This window comes from Scyliorhinus torazame, chromosome 6 (assembly GCF_047496885.1).
Source record: "Scyliorhinus torazame isolate Kashiwa2021f chromosome 6, sScyTor2.1, whole genome shotgun sequence".
NCBI classification, from domain to species: domain Eukaryota; kingdom Metazoa; phylum Chordata; class Chondrichthyes; order Carcharhiniformes; family Scyliorhinidae; genus Scyliorhinus; species Scyliorhinus torazame.
The window spans coordinates 44820475-44841891 of record NC_092712.1 but is presented as its reverse complement, the minus strand read 5'-3'; the positions used below and the strand labels follow the sequence as shown (position 1 = coordinate 44841891).

Genomic DNA, 21417 nt, shown 5'->3' with positions numbered 1-21417 from the left:
GCTCCACATTGCTGGGTTGATGCCAGTGTTTTCACTGTTAACTAGGAAAGCAACTAGTTCTAGAGCACAAGTCTTCAGTAATATTGCCAGAATGTTGTCAGCCTTTGCAGTATCGAGTACCTTTGGCCATTTCTTGATATAATATTGTGATGAATGTGAGAAATTGGTACATATATTGTAGTTTATATCTGTTGTAGTAATGTTCTTAAAAGCCTGAGTTCAGGTATATATATCTGGGCTCCTCCATCATTGAAGTCGGGATATTTGTGGAGCCTTCCACCTCCAGTGAATTGTTAAATTCTCCACCACCATTCGGAATATTGTTAAAGAATCTAGATTAAGGTTTCCTGTGGCTGCAGAAGATCCTATTAAGATGTTGTAAAAGTGAGATAATCATTCATTCCAACCATGTATGAGTTTACACTGGGCTAAATCGCTGGCTTTGAAAGCAGACCAAGCAGGCCAGCAGCCCGGTTCAATTCCCGTACCAGCCTCCCCGAACAGGCGCCGGAATGTGGCGACTAGGGTCTTTTCACAGTAACTTCATTTGAAGCCTACTTGTGACAATAAGCGATTTTCATTTAATTTCAAAGAGAGGCTTAATGGAATTTTGTTATGATTGTTGGAAATTCCCTGGAGAGTAGATGATTTGAGACATTGGGCGCGATTTAATGCCCAAAAGCAGGATCCAGTTTTGGGCGGGTATAGCGGGGTGTTTACTCAGTGCCTGCAGCACCGAGAATGACCCCGCTACAAACAAAACTCAGCTTGTTCGTGCAGGAAGAGATCGGGTGTCATTTTTAAATGTCTCCCCAATCTCTCGATACTCCCCCCCCCCCCCCCACCCCCCCCCACCCCCCTTGTACTCCCCACAGCGGCCTCCAGACTCCCCTAATGTCGCAACCTACCTTCCCAAGGGGCGGTGCCAGGCTGGCAGTGGAAGTATCAGGGTACCACTTTGCCCACTGCCTGACCACCCAGGGGCCTCCAGTGGCCTGGGATACTACCCCCTACCTCCGCAGCTGCCGTTACACCTGGCCCACATTTGTGTGGGCCAGTACTAAACTGTGCCATGGCGAGGTCTCCCAGATGCGGGCATTCGTTTTGGCTCTTCTTGAGTATCGGGTGCAAACATATTTAAGTCAGCGTAACTGCTCACATAAGTATGTAAATCTAGGTCCCACCCAGTGAAGGCGAGATCCAGATCGCAAGGCATTCCGAGGGTCACAAACTTTGTGAGAAGCCTCGCATGAGATTTAACGGCCTCGTCATGTCACCGAGTCGGGTGCGATGAAGCCGTTTGAGGCAGTTGAGCTTTTGGTTCTGCTGGGAGCTTTGAGCAGCAGGTTTTGCAAAATGCTGTCAGATTAAGCAGTAGTCTGACACAGACAAGGATCTGCGGGTTGTTTCCTGACGGGATCACTCTCTCTCGCCAAGCAATTTTTCCAAGAAATCTCTATTTAAGTGTACAGCAAATATCTCTGTGTTGGTAACTTTATTTACAAGTGTCTTTTGACCTGTGATGGGCTTTGCTTGATTGGAGATAGGGAAGATATCATTTAGAAGTTAAAGTGTCTCCATTCATTGTTCAGAATTGTTTAACTGTTAATTGTAATCTGTTTTCTGTGATGTTAATGTGTTTAATCCTGTGTTAAGAATGAAGTTTGTTTTAATCTAAAAGATACCTATTGGCCTGTAGGATCACTCTTGGAACATTTACAAATTACAAATTTAAAAAACGTGTTTGCAGTCTTGGGGTCGGGCCCGGGATCTTCACAAAGTGGAGTGAAGCAAATTCACTGAAGACTGGCATCTGTGATGCTGGATACCTCTGGATGAGGCTGGGTTGGATCACCCACCCTGCATTTCTGGATGAAAATTGTTGGAAATGCTTCAGCCTTATCCTTTGCACAGATGTGCTGGGCTCCTCCATCATTGAAGTCGGGATATTTGTGGAGCCTTCCACCTCCAGTGAGTTGTTAAATTCTCCACCACCATTCGTTACTGGGTGTGGCAAGAACTGCAGGGCTTAGGTCTGATACATTGATTGTGGGATCGCTTAACTCTGCCTCTGTCTATCACTTGCTGCTTCTGTGGCTTGGCACGCAAGTAGCCCTGTGTTGTGGCTTCATCAGGTTGGCACCTCATTTTTATGTATGTCTGCTGCTGTTGAGTATACTCTCCTGCACTCTTCATTGAATGAGGTAATGGTGGGGTGGGGGATATGCCGGGTCATGAGGTTACAGATTCTGGAGGATACAATTTTGGTGCTGATGGCCTTCGGCGCCTCATGGATGCCCAGTTTTCAGCTACCAGGCCTGTTTGAAATTCGTAGAGTGCCCAAAACATTACGTTAAAATCACAAAATGAATGCAAGTTTTTTCAATTTATTTTTCTTAAATAAATTTAGAGTACACAGTTCATTTTTTCCCAATTAAGGGGAAATTTAGCGTGGCCAATCCACCTACCCTGCACATCTGTGGGTTGTGGGGGTGAAACCCACGCAGACACGGGGAGAATGTGCAAACTGCACACGGACAGTGACCCAGAGCTGGGATCAAACCTGGGACCTCGGCGCCGTGAGGCAGCAGTGCTAAGCACTGCGCCACCGTGCTGCCCCAATGCAAGTTTTAAATGATGTAGTGGGGCTGTCCTTTAGGATGAAGCTTAACTCCCAATAAAATGAGAAAGTAATCATATTTATTGTATAATCACCCGAGAAACACATAAAGTAGTAATTGATTTTGAGCAGAGCTTTGTCTGCTCCAAGCAGGCCGCTGCTCGGCCCTGGTTGAATACATCAATTCCATTTTTATTACGTGGGACCCCTGGATTTTAATTTTTAAGCAGTGTTCTACGGAAGCATATTTCACAATACTTTCTGATTGCCTTGCTGATGAGTTATTTGGTACAATCACTTACTGCGTTGTTTAATACAGAATAAACAGTGGCCAGTATCGCCTGGGCCTTACTTGGCTGTGCAGGCAATAGGCATTCACACGACGAGACTTCAATGATCCACTTGCTACCCGACCTGCAAAAGGCATTCGCTTCCTACGGCTTAGAGCTTTAATCAAAATAGATGTGATGTCATTCCATTAGAGGAAGGCCAGCTCCGGCCAATCATTGTCAGGGATTATCGACCCAGGGTGGTTTCCTTTTGCAGTCTATCTCATCCAAGCTATTTTAAAGCCACATCGTGCACAGCTGCACTTGACAATTAGCTGCCGAAGTCTAGTAGCTGCATTTCTTCATTTACTGTACTCGAGTGAGGCAAGGGGAACCTGGAGCTATCGGATATAATATCCATCTCGTTGTCCTGGACGTTGTGTGCTTAACTTTTATCAGCTGGAGAAGGAAAGAAAGCTTTGTTGCTTTTTGCTTTGGTGTCTGTGAATATCTGTGTGTCTGTGTGTGTGCATGTATATCCTGAGGACCAACTGCAAAGGTTTCTCTCTCGACCCAGCACTGGACGCTCCTCGCCCAGCGTAATTTCCTATTCACCCACCACTTGGCATGATTGACTGCCACTGCTGCTGTGCCCACTGCTGCTCATGAAGCGTTTTGGCAGCCTTAGAGGGAGTAAGAAACGAAAGAACCAGGATGGAAAATCAGAGAGACGCCAGTCGGAACCTCATGGCCTTTTAGGTAAGGAAGTAATGGCTACAGATCGCCCGGAGGCGATTGTGTTATTACCAGCACACCAATTTGCTGGTTGATGAAGTGTACTCCCCTGCCCACCATCCTCCTCCACCCACCATTCCCCCCCCCCCCCCCCCCCCTCCCTCCATCAACCTTTTTGATATAATTAGAGTGTTAGCGTAATTGATTTTCAAGATGACCTGGTCATTTGTTTTGCCACTGTTTACGGGATCTTGCTATGCATAATTTGGCTACTGCACCAGTAATTGAGCCAAGAAGTGGCTCATTAATTGCAATGGCTTCACAGCGCCAGGGTCCCAGGTTCGATTCCCGGCTTGGGTCACTGTCTGTGCGGAGTCTGCACGTTCTCCCTGTGTCTGTGTGGGTTTCCTCCGGGTGCTCCGGTTTCTTCCCACAGTCCAAAGATGTGCAGGGATAGGTGGATTGGCTATTCTAAATTGCCCATAGTGTCCAAAGAACAAAGGTATGGTAAGGTGGGGTTACGGGGATAGGGTGGAAGTGTGGGGATAGGGTGGAGGTGCGGGCTTAGGTAGGGTGCTCTTTCCAAGGGCCAGTGCAGATTCAATGGGCCGAATGGCCTCCTTCTGCACTGTAAATTCTGTGATTCTGTACCTTGGGGCCCCGAGGTCATGAAAGGCATTATATAACTGAAAGTTGTTTTCTTCAGAAATTGGGTGTCAGAACATACATAAGAACTAAGAGCAGGAGTAGGCCATCTGGCCCCTCGAGCCTGCTCCACCATTCAATGAGATCATGGCTGATCTTTTGTGGACTCAGCTCCACTTTCTGGCCCGAACACCATAACCCTTAATCCCTTTATTCTTCAAAAAACTATCTATCTTTATCAAATGTGGATGTAGATTTTAAATACTTTTATTAACGTGAATATGTTTGTTGAAAGCAAATCGGTGCAATGAGGCTGAATAATGAAACATGGGTTCTTTGCTACAGAGCTCCCTCCTCCTGAAGTTAATGAATTGGTTATCTCAGCCCAAACGAGACGGAAATGGCAAGTAAAATCAGCGGGTGCAGACCTTTGTTGGTCTTGAGTGGCCCCCAGTGGTCAGTTCATGGGCCATTTTGGAGGTGGGATACAGTGGGGCAGTAAACAGGCAGTAAGCCACCTAGCTGCTGTCTCTACTGTACAACATTGCAGTGAGTGGGGAAGAGGCCGAAATGCCTACCCCTGAATACCCTGACAGCAATTGCAAATCTGACTTTCCTGTTAAAGAGATGCTCATTGTGCTCCGGATAGGAGCGAGTTAAACTGCAGTAGGAGCCGACCAGCTGGTGAACTTGAGGGGATTTAGGGGCTATGAAGAAACAAACTCACATTTATACAGCACCTTTCATGACCTCAAAGCAATTCACAGCCAATCAAGTTTGAATTATTGTCACTTGGAATGTAAAAACCCCCAACAGCCAATTCAGTGCACAGGAGGCTTCCGTAAACAGCCATGTGATAATGGTGTTGGCTGAGGGATGAATATTGGCCCGTGCTCTTCTTTGGAATAGTGCCGAGGGATCATTTATGCCCGTCCAGTTCAACGGCTTATTTGAAAGCTGGCTCCTCTGAAAGTGCCGCATTCCCTCAGTCAGCTGAGATTCTGTGCTCTAGTCTCTGGAGTGAGACGTGAATGCACAACCTTTTGAATTAGGGGCAAGGATGCTACCCCTGAATCAGTGACAGGCAGCTACCCCTGAATCAGGGGCTGTTAAGCACAGGGCTAAATCGCTGGCTTTGAAAGCAGACCAAGGCAGGCCAGCAGCACGGTTCAATTCCAGTAACAGCCTCCCCGAACAGGCGCCGGAATGTGGCGACTAGGGGCTTTTCACAGTAACTTCATTTGAAGCCTACTTGTGACAATAAGCGATTTTCATTTCATTTTTCACCTGATGCAAATGATACCATAGAATCATAGAATTTACAGTGCAGAAGGAGGCCATTTGGCCCATCAAGTCTGCACCGGACTGAAGGAGCTGGAAGCGAAGTATGGGCTGGAGCGGGGGGGGATGTGTTTAGATACATGCACGTTCAAGATTTTGCCAGAAAGGAGTTACAGAGCTTCCCGGAGGAACTGGCCTCCACATTGCTGGAGGAGGTGCTGACGACAGGGGGACTGGAGAAGGGGGTAGTGTCAGCAGTTTACGGAATTATTTTGGAAGAGGATAAGGCACCACTGGAAGGGATCAAAGCAAAGTGGGAGGAAGAGTTGGGAGGGGTTATAGAGGAGGGGTTCTGGTGTGAGGTGCTCCAGAGAGTGAACGCCTCCACCTCGTGCGCGAGGTTGGGGTTGATACAGCTGAAGGTGGTATACAGAGCACACCTCATGAGGACGAGGATGAGCCGATTCTTTGAATCTTTGAAGGAGTAGAAGATGTGTGTGAGCGTTGTGGGGGGGGGGGGGGGGGGGGGGTTGCTGCTAATCACGTTCATATGTTTTGTCCTGTCCAAAGCTAGAGGATTACTGGAAGGAGGCTTTTAGGGTAATTTCCAAGATGGTGCACATGTAACTGGACCCGGGTCCTCGGGATGCCATATTCGGGGTGTCGGACAAGGCAAGGTTGGAAACGGGGGCGGAGGCAGATATCGTAGCCTTCGGCTCGTTGATCGCCCGAAGGCGGATCCTGTTGGGATGGAGAGCAACCTCTCCACCCTGTGCCCTGGCGAGGCGGGGGGACCTGTTGGAATTCTTGACTCTTGAGAAGGTTAAGTTTGAACTGAGGGGAAGGACGGAGGGGTTCTACAATTCATGGGCATTATTCATTATGCACTCTCAAGAACTGGATAGCATCGAACATTAGTTGGGGGGATGGGTGGGAGGGTTGGGGGGAGGGGGGCTCTGTGTGTCATAATATCCACTCATGTATATAATGAGATGCAGCCAGTCAGTGATTGACACACAGGATAACCAATGAACACACACGACACATAACAACCAATCACCAGACAGGACACCACCACTATAAAGCACACAGGGCATTAAGATTCTCCCTCTCTCTACAGGACACAGCTACTGAGGTAGTTAGAGTGCACAAGCCAGTGAGCACTATCACCATGAGGTAGAGAGTTAGTCTGGTCAAGCCAGTAGGAGGTTATCAGTTAGATTGATAGAGTGTAAACTCACAGCAGACTATGTACAGCAATCAGGAAGTTCAATAAAACAGTGTTTGACCATCTCCTGTATCAGAAGCTTGTTTCTAGTTTCACTGCATCCAGTTGCAGTCAACGTTGAACCAACTTACTGAACACATTAGTGTGTATTAAGGGTGACCATGGGTGATCCCTGATTCCTTTTTGTCATTTGTTTATGTAAACATGCGGGCTAATGTTTGGGGTTTGGTGGGAGGATGGGATTGTTATTGATATGGGGATCGACATTTGTTGCTGATTATTGTTTATTGTTGGTGGGTGTACGTTTGGGAGAAAATGTGAAAAAGGAGGAGAATTTAAAAAAAAAATTTTTAAGTCTGCACCGGCCCTTGGAAAGAGCACCCCACTTAAGCCCTCCAGCCTATCCCGTAACCCAGTAACCCCAGCCAATGTTTTTGGACACTAAGGGCAATTTATCATGGCCAACCCACCTAACCTGCACATCTTTGGACTGTGGGAGGAAACCGGAGCACCCGGAGGAAACCCACGCAGACACGGGGAGAACGTGCAGACTCCGCACAGACAGTGACCCAAGCCAGAATCGAACCTGGGACCCTGGAGCTGTGAACCAACTGTGCTAACCACTGTGCTACCGTGCTGCTCACTGCTCCACCAGGAATGAGGAATTAAAGATAAAAGGAAAGATTAGAGAAATTGGGCTTGTTCTCCTTGGAGCAGAGAAGATTAAGAGGTGACCTTATTGACATGCTCAAAATTCTGAACAATTTTGACAGGGTAAAGAAGGATATTCTGTTTCCACTAGTTGGTAGTTCAGTGACTAGGGGTCACAATTGAAAGATTGTCAACAAGAGAGCTAGGAGTGAGATGAGGAGAAACTTCTTTACTCAGAAGGTGGGGGCGGCACAGTAACACAGTGGTTAGCACTGTTGCTTCACTGTGCCAGGGTCCCAGGTTCATTTCCCGGCTTGGGTCACTGTCTGTGCAGAGTCTGCACGTTCTCCCTGTGTCTGCGTGGGTTTTATCCGGGCGCTCCGGTTTCCTCCCACAGTCCCGAAACATGTGCCTGTTAGGTGAATTGGATGTTCTGAATTCTCCCTCAGCGTACTCGAACAGGCGCCAGAATGTGGCGACTAGGAGCTTTTCACAGTATCTTCATTGCAGTATTAATGTAAACCTGCTTGTGACAATAAAGATTATTATTATTGTTGGGGTTTGGAATGCACTGCCTGGGAGAGGGACGAAGGCGGATTCCATAAGAGGTTTCAAAAGAGAGCTGGATATATATTTGAAAGTGATTAATTTAGAGGGCAACGGTGATCGGATTGGGGAATGGGACGAGCTGGGTAGCTCATTCTGCGTTGCAAAATTCTCTGATTTTATGAGTCTAAATATTTGGCACCTCCTGTAGTTCTGATTTCATTTGACCAACTCCAATTCGGCAGCACTCTACACCACACCACAACACACTCCCTAAGTTCATAGAACATAGAACATTACAGCGCCGTACAGGCCCTTCGGCCCTCGATATTGCACCAACCTGTGAAACCACTCTAAAGCCCATCTACACTATTCCCTTATCGTCCATATGTTTATCGAATGACCATTTGAATGCCCTTAGTGTTGGCGAGTCCACTACTGTTGCAGGCAGGGCATTCCACGCCCTTACTACTCTCTGAGTAAAGAACCTACCTCTGACATCTGTCTTATATCTATCACCCCTCAATTTAAAGCTATGTCCCCTTGTGCTCGACATCACCATCCGAGGAAAAAGGCTCTAACTGTCCACCCTATCTAATCCTCTGATCATCTTGTGTGCCTTAATTAAGTCACCTCTTAACCTTCTTCTTTCTAAAGAAAATAACCCCAAGTCCCTCAGCCGTCCCTCATAAGATCTTCCCTCCAGACCAGGCAACATCCTGGTAAATCTCCTCTGCACCCTTTGCGATTGATAAGGTTCCCCACGGTAGGCTATTGCAGAAAATACAGAGGCATGGGATTCAGGGTGATTTAGCAGTTTGGATCAGAAATTGGCTAGCTGGAAGAAGGCAAAGGGTGGTGGTTGATGGGAAATGTTCAGCCTGGAGTCCAGTTACTAGTAGTGTACCACAAGGATCTGTTTTGGAGCCACTGCTGTTTGTCATTTTTATAAATGACCTGGAGGATGGCGTAGAAGGATGGGTGAGTAAATTTGCCGATGACACTAAAGTTGGTGGAGTTGTGGACAGTGCGGAAGGATGTAACACGTTACAGAGGGACATTGATAAGCTGCAGAGCTGGGCAAATGGAGTTTAATGCAGAAAAATGTGAGGTAATTCATTTTGGAAGGAATAACAGGAAGACAGAGTACTGGGCGAATGATAAGATTCTTGGTAGTGTGGATGAGCAGAGAGATCTTGGTGTCCATGTACATAGATCCCTGAAAGTTGCCACCCAGGTTGAGAGTGTTGTTAAGAAGGCATACGGTGTGTTAGCTTTTATTGGTAGAGGGATTGATTTTTGGAGCCATGAGGTCATATTGCAGCTGTACAAAACTCTGGTGCGGCCGCATTTGGAGTATTGCGTGCAGTTCTGGTCGCCGCATTATAGGAAGGATATGGAAGCATTGGAAAGGGTGCAGAGGAGATTTTCCAGAATGTTGCCTGGTATGGAGGGAAGATCTTATGAGGGAAAGCTGAGGACCTTGAGGCTGTTTTCGTTAGAGAGAAGAAGGTTAAGAGGTGACTTAATTGAGGCATACAAGATGATCAGAGGATTGGATAGGGTGGACAGTGAGAGCCTTTTTCCTCGGATGATGATGTCTAGCATGAGGGGACATAGTTTTCAATTGAGGGGAGATAGATATAGGACAGATGTCAGAGGTAGGTTCTTTACTCAGAGAGCAGTAAGGGCGTGGAATGCCCTGCCTGCAACAGTAGTGGACTCGCCAACACTAAGGGCATTCAAATGGTCATTGGATAGACATATGGACGATAAGGGAATAGTGTAGATGGGCTTTAGAGTGGTTTCACAGGTTGGCACAACATCGAGGGCTGAAGGGCCTGTACTGCGCTGTAATGTTCTATGTTCAAGTGCTGGAAAGTGGGATCAGTACAGATTTAGTGTAGTTTTGTCAGTGCTTGATAGGCTGAAGGGCCTCTTCTGCACTGTGTGACTCTATTTAAATTAAACAGCTATTTAATATAGCGTGCCGAAACACATTAGATATGTACACGCTAACATTGCACAGCATGGTTTCACTCCGAAAGGGCTCTAATTGAATTTATATATGCAGTTTGAACCCACTTGCTAGTTGGCATTACTAAACAATCTAAAATTGCTCATAACATGCCGCTAATTAATGGTGTTGAGGGTGGTTTGTTGAGGTAATGAGAAAATAACATAAGATGAAAACAAAATACGGTGGATGCTGTAGTTCTGAGATAAAAACTAAATGTGATGTAAAGTATCCAGGAGGTTAGGCAACATCTGCGGAGGGAGAGAAATGGAATTCAACTTTCTGGTCAATGGCCTTTAATCAGGACTGGATTTAGTTCAAAGCTGTGCGGCCTTTGAGCAAATCCAGAGCCATGGAAACAAACGGCTTGAGGAAATAAATGAGAAGAGAGCAGTTCACAAAAAGGGGAAATAATGGGTCATTATCCACCAGAATGTAAAGAGAATAGCACATTGGGACAGCAAGGGGCCTTCATATGGTGGGAGCTTTACTCTCCTGTTAGTGAGAAACCTGACATTGGTACAGTAAGACCAGGTTAAAAATTGACCCTTCCCATCAATGAGGTACTTGTTCCTTTGGATAGGTTGGACATTCAGCAAAAAATGACTTTGCGGATGCACCCTTCCCTCTTTTTTTCCCATTAATTTGTCCGTGAATTTGCACTTTGAGAATTGAAATGTGGCTGCAACCTGCAGTTTTCCAAGTTGTTACTATTACTCCTTACAAGGTGAATATAACATGGAACAACAGGGCTTTACACGTTTTCCACAGTTGGATATTGGGACATAGGAACAGGAGTAAGCCATTCAGCCCATCGTCCTTGTTTGCCATTCAATGCAATCATGGCTGATCATCCACTTCAATGTCTTTTTCCCACACTATCCCCAGATCGTTTTATGCCATTGGTATTTAGAAATTTGTCAATCTCTACTTTAAACACACTCAATGACCGAGCTTCCACAGCTCTCTGGGGTGGAGAATTCCAAAGATTCACAATCCTCTGTGTAAAAAGATTTCTCCTCATCTCGGTCCGAAGTGGCTTTCTCCTTTTGAAATTGTACCCCCTGGGTCTAGACTCTCCAACCGGAGGAAACATCCAACACGTCCTCAACAGCATTGTGCTCGTTAGATTTACCCAATCTAGATGCAGATTGAAGTCACCCATAATTAATGTTGAATATCAAGGAAGGGGAGGTAAGTATCAGGGCCTTATAATTTTGCTTGTTACTTTTCTACTTCCTATTAGCAGCTTTATTTCTTTCCAATTTGGGCTAACTTTCAGGTTCCCATCTCCCTGACAAGCTAGTTTAAACCCTTCCCAACAGCACTAGCAAATCTCCCCTGCCTGGATATTTGTTTCGGTCCTGTTAAGGTGTAGTGCATCCATCTTGTACCAGCCCACCTTCCCCAGAAGCAGTCCCAATGCCTCAGAAATCTGGGGCCCTCCTTCCTACACCAATTCTCCAGCAAACATCTTCAATCCTCCTATTCATATAATCACTAGCACGTGAATCAATAGCTGACGCCGGAAGACCAAAAAGAACAATGTTGCATTTATATAGTGTCTTTCACAACCTTAAGACATCCCAAAACCCTATTGCAGTCAATGGAGTATATCTGTAGTCTCTGTTGTAAAGTAGGAAGTGTGGTGATCAATTTTCTTCAGAGCAAATGAGATAAATGACTAGATAACCGGCTTTAATAGTCGAGGGGTAATGTTGTGATCAGGATTCAGGGGGTCACTTCCCTGCTCTCCTTCGACTTGATGCTATTGAGTCTTTTGCGACCACCTGAGAGAGCAAAGCTTCAGTTTAACAGTTCATCCAACATTTGTCACCTTGGATTATGCAGCACTACCTCATAACTGCACTGGCATATTAGCCTACATTTTATCAGCAAGTCTCTGGGGTGGGATTCAAACCCACAATCAACTTGGCCGCGGCTGAGAAATCCTTGCTCTGAAAAAAATGTGTGCGGTACCTCCATTCATTTCATGTTTTACTGCATTACCAATGCACGTCACACTGTTAATTTCAATCGGAGGTGTTGTCTTTTGGATTAGTTGTTCAACTGAAGCTCTGCCCTTTGGGCAGCACGGTAGCACATTGGTTAGCATTGTTGCTTAACAGTGCCAGGGCCCCAGGTTCGACTCCCAGCTTGGGTCACTGTCTGTGAGGAGTCTGCATGTTCTCCCCGTGTCTGCGTAGGTTTCCTCCGGCGCTCCGGTTTTCCTCCCACAAGTCCTGAAAGACGTGCTTGTTAGGTGAATTGGACATTCTGAATTCCCCCTCTGTGTACCCGAACAGGCGCCGGAATGTGGCGTCGAGGGGCTTTTTATGGTAACGTCATCGCAGTGTTAATGTAAGCCAACTTGTGACAATAAAGATTATTATTAATTATTATTATATTGTGCTAATTGGATATTCACTCATAAATTATTCATAATTTACAAATTTGAAAATCCGTAAATCTGGCCTACAAGGTTTTGGATCCAGTAACACAAAAGGCTACTTGCTGTATTATTTTCTTTTAAACAAAGCGAATTTAGTCCTGTGAAGTAGCAAGAACCTTTTATTTTATAGCTAACTTGATGATGAAAATGCTGTGCAGGCAAAAATCGAAACGGCCAGAAATATACAGAAGGTCAGCCAGCATCTCTTAAAAAATAAAAAACAGAATGAGATAACCTTTCTCGTATATGTCCTTCTTCAGATCTAAAGAAATGTATGCCTTGGAAACTTTTGACTTGTCCATTTTTCATTTGGTTTCGGATTGCCAACGTTTTTTTTTCATGTTTTTGACTCTGTAGATAGTGTAGTGAACAATGCAGGTGCCGACTGGTCTAAGTAAAACTCTTACAGTCTGCTGTGTACTGGCATTGCGAACGGTGTGGTTACAGCCAGGGAGCTCCGGTTCCAGCTTGTGGAAAGTAACCCAGTGGAGTCTGTTTTGTTTCAAGCCTTGCTGAGGTCAGCTACTGATCTATCTTTAGCAGAGCTTATCTGCAGTGCTCAAGAAGTGTTCATATTGATCCGCATTTTTATGGTTTGTTTTTTGTTCAATGTTTGTCAAGTGATTTTGAAAGTAGAATGCCATATATCTGTCACAGCTGAGATTTTTCCATGTTCCTTTCATTAACACTGTTGCCAATTCCATAGAAATAAAGACAGATGCAGTAGCACGATGGTTAGCACTGCTGCCTCATAACGCCAGGGGCCCGGGTTCCATTCCGGCCCCAGATGCCTGTCTGTGTGGAGCTTGCACGTTCTCCTTGTGTCTGTGTGGGTTTCTTCTGGTGCTCCGTTTTCCCCCACTGTCCAAGATGTGCAGGTTCGGTGGATTGGCCGGGCTAAATTGTCCCTTAGTGTCCAAAGATGTGCAGGTGAGAGGGGGTCATGGGGATAGGGAGGGTGGGGTGTGGGCCTCGGTTGGGTGCTCTTTCGGATGGTCGAAGCAGACTTCAACAGCCAAATGACCTCCTTCAACACTGCAGTGATTTTATGGTCAGACTTGCATTTATCGGCTTTTCAATGCGTTCCAAAATGTTTCACAGCCGGTCCAGTACTTCTTGAAGTGTTATCATTGTAGTGTAGGAAATTTAACACAGCAAGCTCCCACAGTCAACCCACCTGTGGTGATTTTCTATCTGTGTAGATGCAATACAACTGAGCAAGCACTAGAGGGAGCACGGGAGGTATAAAAACACACAAACAGGAAGTCAGGACACACTTCACAGGAACGGGAGCTGGTAGCAAGACACAGACAGGCAGCTCAGATGTAACTTAAAGTTAAGCACAGAAGAGAAAACAAACTCATAATAAAGCATCTACTTCAACTTCAAGACTACGTGTGTTATTAAGACAAGGAACAACATATGGTACCAGGACTGGCTTCAGAAAGCTTACGATAAGATTACACAAGCTGCAGACACAGAAAGACCAAAATGGCAAGAAAGACATTGGAAGACTTCACTGATTTACTGCTATTTGGACCTCCATCGCAGCTGGAAACAACCGGTAATTTAAGTAATAACTGTAAAAGCTTGAAACAAATGTTCGAGATATGAATCATAGCAAATGATATGAAAGCAGTCTCTGACTCAACAAAAATAGCGCTGCTACTCGCAAAAGCAGGACAGAAAGCTAGAAAAATCTATAGTTGCTTTAAATACTTGAAAGGTGAAGACAGCACAAAATTAGAAGTAATACTGAAAAAATTTGAAGATTACTGTAACATCAGTAACAATGCTGCTTTAAAACATTCAATGCCTAGAGAACTAATTGCACAGGGAATGAGTGATGGAAAACTCAAACAATCAAAACCAGAACAGAAAGGGTTAACTCTGAAAATCACAATTGAAAAGTCCAGATCGAAAGAAAAAAGTAACTTTAATGTCTTACTAAGCAAAAGCGCTGAAATCCACTGCAAAATGGCGCCTAGCACATTTCACAGTCTGCGGGCAACACAAGACGAAAATCTGCCTCTGCGCATGCGGAGGAAACCGAAGCCGCACATGTGCAGTGGACAAAAAAGCGCACAGTAAAGGATGATCGATGTACGCATGCCCAGTTCAAAGAAAAGGTCGCACCATTCGAAGATGGTTGCGCATGCGCTGTGTACAAAAAACCACAGTGTAAAGGAAGATCGATTTGCACTTGCGCAATCGAGCCCTATGCATCACGTCACAAACATCATGACGTCAGAGGACCCTGACCACGCCCACTTAAAAGGGAAATGCCCGAAAATTGAAAACAAGAAACTTAAAGCTGTAAAACCGAATTTTCTTACCTCAAAAGATGGAACAATGCCTGAACGTTTACCAGCAGTGGAAGATAACTTTCACAACACCCTGAAACAAGCAGTCTGCACCACCCAAAGTGCAGAGAACGATAACAAATGTGAAACAAAAAAGATGAAGAGAACGAAAACACATCCGAAACAAAAAAGATGATTTCTTTGTCGAACAATACTACCCAGACATGGCTGAATTATTCGGATATGCTGATCACAGCATCAGCAACACGGTTGCAAAGCTCAACACGACTCTACTCAGGGTAGATGAATCCAATACCATGATGCCATGGCAGATCGTCGAGACGTTGGATGACAGCAATACCCAAGAAGAAGACAACGCCACACAAAGAGCACAGAACGACTCCGTTGAGAGAGCACAGATTGACTCCAACACTGCATGACTCCGCAGAGAGAGCGATGAAAGACACCACCGGGGGGGGGGGGGGTGACGCAAGCCTCCACGGACAGCTCGTTGACAGACTCCAAAATGGAAGCAAGCAAACACTCCATTGCGAGCGCCATGCATGATCAAAACCATGAAGGTCAACCCACCGTATCTGAGCAACCACAAGCAGACTATGAAAGTCTACCAAGCTCACATAATCAAGAAGAAGACAATGTAAGTCTACCCACTGCATGCAAAAACAGTGACAATGTCATCACACTCGACATACAGGAGGTGCAGGATCACAGCGAGACTGACAGATCTCAGCTCGTTTGTACAGAAGGGCCACTCATGAGTCCAGAGATACCACATCAATTGAAATCTTGAAGATTTTGACTCCAGAAGAGGAGCACCAAGAAAGCAAAGAAGAGGAATCAAATCCACCACAAATGACTGATGTCACCAACATCAATGCAACATCAGACCATTCTCGAGATGAAACGCTCAAGGTAACAGATACCACAAAGGACACTCGCACCAATTACGCAAATTATCTACACGGAACACTCATTGAGCGCAACAAGAAAAACAAAAACCACAAGAAGCACAGCAGAAACGAGAACAACAACAGCAACAACAAAAACTACAAGAACAACAACAAAGACAACAACAAGCACGACAGGAACAATGACAAAAACAACAAAAACAGAAACAACAAGAACGACAACGAAAGCAACAAAGACAGAAACGACAGAAAGAACAACAATGAAACAACCTGTACAAAATGGTACAATGCTGCACATGAAGGGCAATGCCACAGCACACTGCAAAACAATGACAAGACTGCAAACATGCCATGGCATGACAACGAATCACACAAATTCACATCTGCTCCAGAACAAGCAAGCACACCAGCTTTCAAGGCAGATGACACACTAAATCGATACCACAAGCACAGAAAAAAGTCCATGTCACTCAACATCAGTGGTTCGACCACTCAAACACCTCGGGATGACTTGTTGGTTACTTAAAAACAAGAACACCGACAACATTCACAAGAGTTGCAATATCAATATCACCACGTCAACAACGAAAAAAAGAAAAAACTCAACGAACAAATTCATCAAGTTTAGACTCATAAATGTTTTTATTGAGATTAGACTCATAAATATTAATTGGCTTTGTAAAATATCCAATATCATCATCACTTGTACAGATACACATATCAAAAGTAATCTAACTGTTTTGTACAATTTTCATTAACACTGTACAGAAAGTATGTAAAGAAAAAAGGGGGGATGTGGTGATTGTATATCTGTGTAGATGCAATACAACTGAGCAAGCACTAGAGGGAGCATGGGAGGTATAAAAACACACAAACAGGAAGTCAGGACACACTTTACAGGAACGGGAGCTGGTAGCAAGACACAGGTGGTGTGTTGTTCCTTGTGTCTTAATAACACTCGTAGTCTTGAAGTTGAAGTAGATGCTTTATTGTGAGTTTGTTTTCTCTTCAGTGCTTAACTTTAAGTTACATCTGAGCTGCCTGAAGTATTGACCAGGATATCATTGAGGAGCTCACCTGTTATTCTTTGAGTTTGTCGCATTTACGCCAACCTGGGAAGGCAAACAGGGCCTTATTAAACACCTCGTCCAATTGATGGCAACTGCAATGGTACAGTGCTCCCTTGGCACTTCATCAGAGATGAGGAAGTGGTGGTGTAGTGGTATTGTCACTGGACTAGTAAACCAGAGACCCAGAGTAATGCTCTGGGGACCCAGGTTCAAATCCCACCACTGCAAATGGTGAAATTTGAATTTAATAATAATCTGGAACTAATAATAATAATCTTTATTGTCGCAAGTAGGCTTACATTAACACTGCAATTAAGATACTGTGAAAATCCCCTAGTCCACACTTTGGCACCTGTTCGGGTACACGGAGGGAGAATTCAGAATGTCCAAATTACCTAATAGCACGTCTTTCGGGACTTGTGGGAGGAAACTGGAGCACCCGGAGGAAACCCACGCAGACAAAGGGAGAACGCAAGGGCAGCACGGTGACGCAGAGGGTTAGCCCTGCTGCCTCATGGCGCCGAGGTCCCAGGTTCGATCCCGGCTCTGGGTCACTGTCCGTGTAGAGTTTGCACATTCTCCCCGTGTTTGCGTGGGTTTCGCCCCCTCAATCCAAAATGTGCAGGTTAGGTAGATTGGCCAGGCTAAATTGCCCCTTAATTGGAAAAAATGAATTGGGTACACTAAATTTATTTTTTAAAAAGACACAGGGAGAACGTGCAGATTCCGCACAGACAGTGACCCAAACCGGGAATCGAACCTGGGACCCTGGCGCTTAAAAGTCTAATGATGACAATGAAACCATTGTTGATTGCCTTTAAAACCCCTCTGGTTCACTAGTGCCTTTTAGGGAAGGAAATCTGCCATCCTTACCTGGTCTGGCCTACATGTGACTCCAGACCCACAGCAATGTGGTTGATTCTTAACTGCCCCCTCAAGGGCAATTAGTGATGGACAGTAAATGCCCAAATCTCCTGGACTTGAATTTCACTCTTCAAAGGCATGATGTCGGCAGGAACTCAGCGAGTCGCATTCTCTCAGAGGCGAGAAGGCTGCCCACCACCGCGCCAGGGCTAACACCAACCCTTGGGAGTATCATTGAAGCTCTCTCAGACAGAACTATTTATGGAAATACTTGCTGCCGCTGTGAGCCAAGCTAGCAAGCATTGATAGTGGCAGAAAAGTATAACAGTGAACTTCAACAAAGTGAGTTGGATTGGGAATCAGTTCGGAAGGTTCAACTTCCCAGTGTGTGGTTTGGGTATAAAATGATGCTGAAGTGGGCCTTTGGCAGCCCAAAGGTTACACATTAAATATCTCTTCTGTGTTTAATGAGAACTAAGGTCTACTTCATGTCACTAATTCACAGGGCTGGTTTAGCATGGGGTTGGCAAACTAAAGGACGTGAAGAAAACGTCAAACTTGTGTTGGAGTGGAAACCAGGAGATCCAGCTGGCATTTTGAAATGCATTGTGAGGACGGTGCTAGATTTCTCCAGAAGGTGCCTGAGTGATTGAGCACGGGAGATTCAGACTGCTCACTCTGCGGTGCAGTGCTATTAACGCAGTTTGCCCCAATACTGATATCGGTCAAGTTGTGGTACAATGACAATAACAACTGGTATTTATAGAGGGAAGCTCAGCTTTGTCCCCAGCCTTAAAGTCCATCTTTATTTTTTTTTGGCGACCGTCGTTGGCCCTGGGGGTCCAAAACGACATTTTAATTTCTGGTGCAAGATGCCAGCATGTGCACAGTGAGCATCCATTGGGAGTATGCAGGTGATTGTGTCAATCAGCGTGTACCAGCACAGCCATTTTGGAGCTCGGAGCTCCAGCGAACACCCTCTCTGTCGCTTCAGGCACTGTGCCACACGCTGAAGGACTTTGTCCTGACATAAAGGATTCTGCACAGGGCACTTGTTCCCTGACACAGGTGCACTAGTAGACATTCCCCATGACGGAATAAACAAAAGGGACACAGAGCGGAAAGCTGCTTGGAGAGGGAGGAGGAGAGGATGTAGGCGTTGAGAAGTAGTTGGGGGGGTTGCCTGTGGTGGTAACGGTTGCCAGCAGGGGGTCATACCCAGGGTGCTCAGGGAGCATTTCTCCCCCCTGAATCTCAGTAAGGTATAGTGCTTTTAAGGCCATCCTCACTGAAATTTGAAACTTCAACCTCGGAGCAGGGTTCAGGGCCACTTAGCCAGTGGCTATAAAGGTGTCCATAGCCATGGAGCTTTATGCCTTGGGTTTCCCACCCTTACAGACTAGAGTCTGGGGTAATACATCTGATGCACGATCGGTGACCACTAAAGCGAGGTTGTAGTGTTGCTCTTTCTAGCTTTAGTCTATTTGCTCTGTATAGGTCACCTTTGCTCATGAGTCGCCAGGTATCTTTATGATACCGCCACGTGGTTCAAGTTTAGGTTATGATTAATAACACAGCACACCGCTTAGTAAGGATTAAAACAACGGTGATTTATTATATACAACAAGCAATATTAAGACCCTAATACTACTTTCTATATAACAAACCTATCACTACTGGCCAATACTTAACTTAGGAAGAGCCCACCAGGTCAGGGAAATGAATGGCTTGTCCAATCAAATCTGGCCCGCGCGATTCAAAAGGCTGCTACAGGTCGGTGGCTAGGTGTCTCTACCGGATAGCGATCGTTGGATTCAAACTTACGATACACAGTGGCTGGTCTTGTGAAGGTCTCGAGCAGGCGAAGAGGAGAGAGAGAGATCTGAACTTGGACCTTTACTTTTATAGGGCCCAGGGGCTTCCCGCCTCCCGGGGCGGCCCTTGACCCTGAGTCCCAAGTGATTGGATTCTGTCCCCAGTCTCTGGGGTCGATGTGTCCAATGGTGAGGCGATTCCTTGATCGGGGGGTGGTCGCTCACCTGTCTTTGTTTCGGCCACTGCAGGCGCCGACAGGTCTGGCCCGGTATTCAATTGCTAATATGTTGCAATTGTTCCCGGGGATAGCCGATTTAACTGTGGATGTCTGAGTTGATTAGGTGTAAACAGTCCTGAATGAAACTGTGGATACCTGGGTTGAAGGGCTGTTGTTAGCCCTGAGTATCGATCTGGGCTACGTTCCCCGAGCTGAAGCTGCAAACCTGTCTGCAGCTGCCTGCCTGTGTCTTCTTGGCTGATTTTCCCAGCAGTCTTTAGGGTTAGCCATTTTAAACTGGGTTTTGGCCAGATTAATCGGAACGCAGTCATTTTACATGGCTACAGTAGTCCAACTGAAGGCTTTAATAAGCTAGATGTTTCGCCCAGCAGCTCAGGTACAGAATGAGTGCTGCTGGGGCGGCACGGGTTCTTATACCCCGCCTAGCAGGGCGGAGCTATCATACACTCTAGCCAATAGAAAGCATACAGTTTCCACCAATGGTGCTTCAGCCTATCAGGTGCCGTAATACCTATAATCACACAGTATGCTGTCCACTGTGACATGAGGGAAGTCACCGTGGCCCTGTACTGCAAGAATACATTTAATTCTCTCTGAGCACATGGTCAAGCAAGAATTGCAGGCTTCTTCATGGTGGAAGCCTCCATTGACAGGCATACACGTCGCTTTGCGGGCGCTGCCCGTCAAATCTAAGATGCACCTCTTTAAACTCTACCTCTTTGATCTAACATTTGACCATCTACCAAATATTGCCACGTGTGGCTTTGCATCGGGTTTGGCTTTATAACGGACCCCATGAGTGCTTTGTATCAATTTATTACGTTAAAGACTCTCTATGAGCACAAGCTGTTGTTATTGTAATGATACCACTACCAAAGGGCATCCCACTCCCTCAGGGTCCAGCTGTTGTGTGGCCATAGCCGTACAAAGGCAGAAAATGTTGGGGGAAACGCAGTAGGCCTGGCAGCGCCTGTGTAGAGAGAAACCGAGTGAACATTTTGAGATGAATATGACTCTTCTTCAGACCTGGAGTAGTCATGATACCTTCACTCAGCAGCAGTCCACTGTATCATCTCCATTTGGGCCACCTCAGAAAATCCACGGGTGATAAGAGCTAAGTGGGCAGCATGTTTGATAACTCCACTGCGCAACCCTTAGCCCATGTGTGCAGCATTTGTACAATTAAATTCTTTTTTTAAAAAATATTTTTATTAGGATATTTGCAATTTTTATAATAACAACAATAACAGCGACATCAACATTGCCCAATAAACATTTCCACCCCCATCACAGTCTTCACACGCCCCAATCATAAAACAACAGTCTGCACACAGCCCCCCCTAAGGTTCGCGCATGCCCAAAACATGTGGACATGATTTGCTTGGCTTCGTGTGCACCTCGCACACCTGTCCTCTACCCCAAAGAACTTGCTCATCCGGGCCACCGTCATGTGTGCCCGGTGGACTACCTTGAACTGTATCAGGCTAAGCCTGGCACATGATGAGGATGTATTAACCCTGCTTAGGGCACCGCCCACAGACCCGCCTCTATCTCTCCCCCAAGCTCGTCTTCCCACTTGCCCTTGAGCTCCTCCACCGGAGTTTAATCCGATTCCAAAAGTTCCTGGTAGATGTCTGATACCTTCCCCTCTCCCGCCCATGTATTGGAGACCACTCTGTCCTGCATTCCCCGTGGTAGCAGCGGCGGGAAGGCTGGAACCTGATTCTCAAGAATTCTCGTACCCCCCACCCCTA

The 21417-nt window shown here is 45.8% G+C and overlaps 1 protein-coding gene and 1 long non-coding RNA gene across 5 annotated transcripts in view; one reads left to right on the top strand and one right to left on the bottom strand.

The window, feature by feature from the left end:
* Window positions 1-21417, top strand: part of LOC140424773 (5'-AMP-activated protein kinase subunit gamma-2-like) — a 584455-nt gene that overhangs the window by 309328 nt on the left and 253710 nt on the right. Inside the window, exon 1 of one of the 4 annotated variants that reach the window (XM_072508168.1) lies at window positions 3237-3648. The exons of the other annotated variants lie outside the window; for them this stretch is intronic. Within the exon in view, the coding sequence (XP_072364269.1) occupies window positions 3555-3648 (94 nt within the window). The 5' untranslated portion in view covers window positions 3237-3554. Of the gene's footprint in view, window positions 1-3236; window positions 3649-21417 lie in introns of those variants that run through there. 4 annotated transcript variants of the gene reach the window in all.
* Window positions 1-21417, bottom strand: part of LOC140424774 (uncharacterized) — a 41396-nt gene that overhangs the window by 15617 nt on the left and 4362 nt on the right. The gene's annotated exons all lie outside the window — the stretch shown is intronic.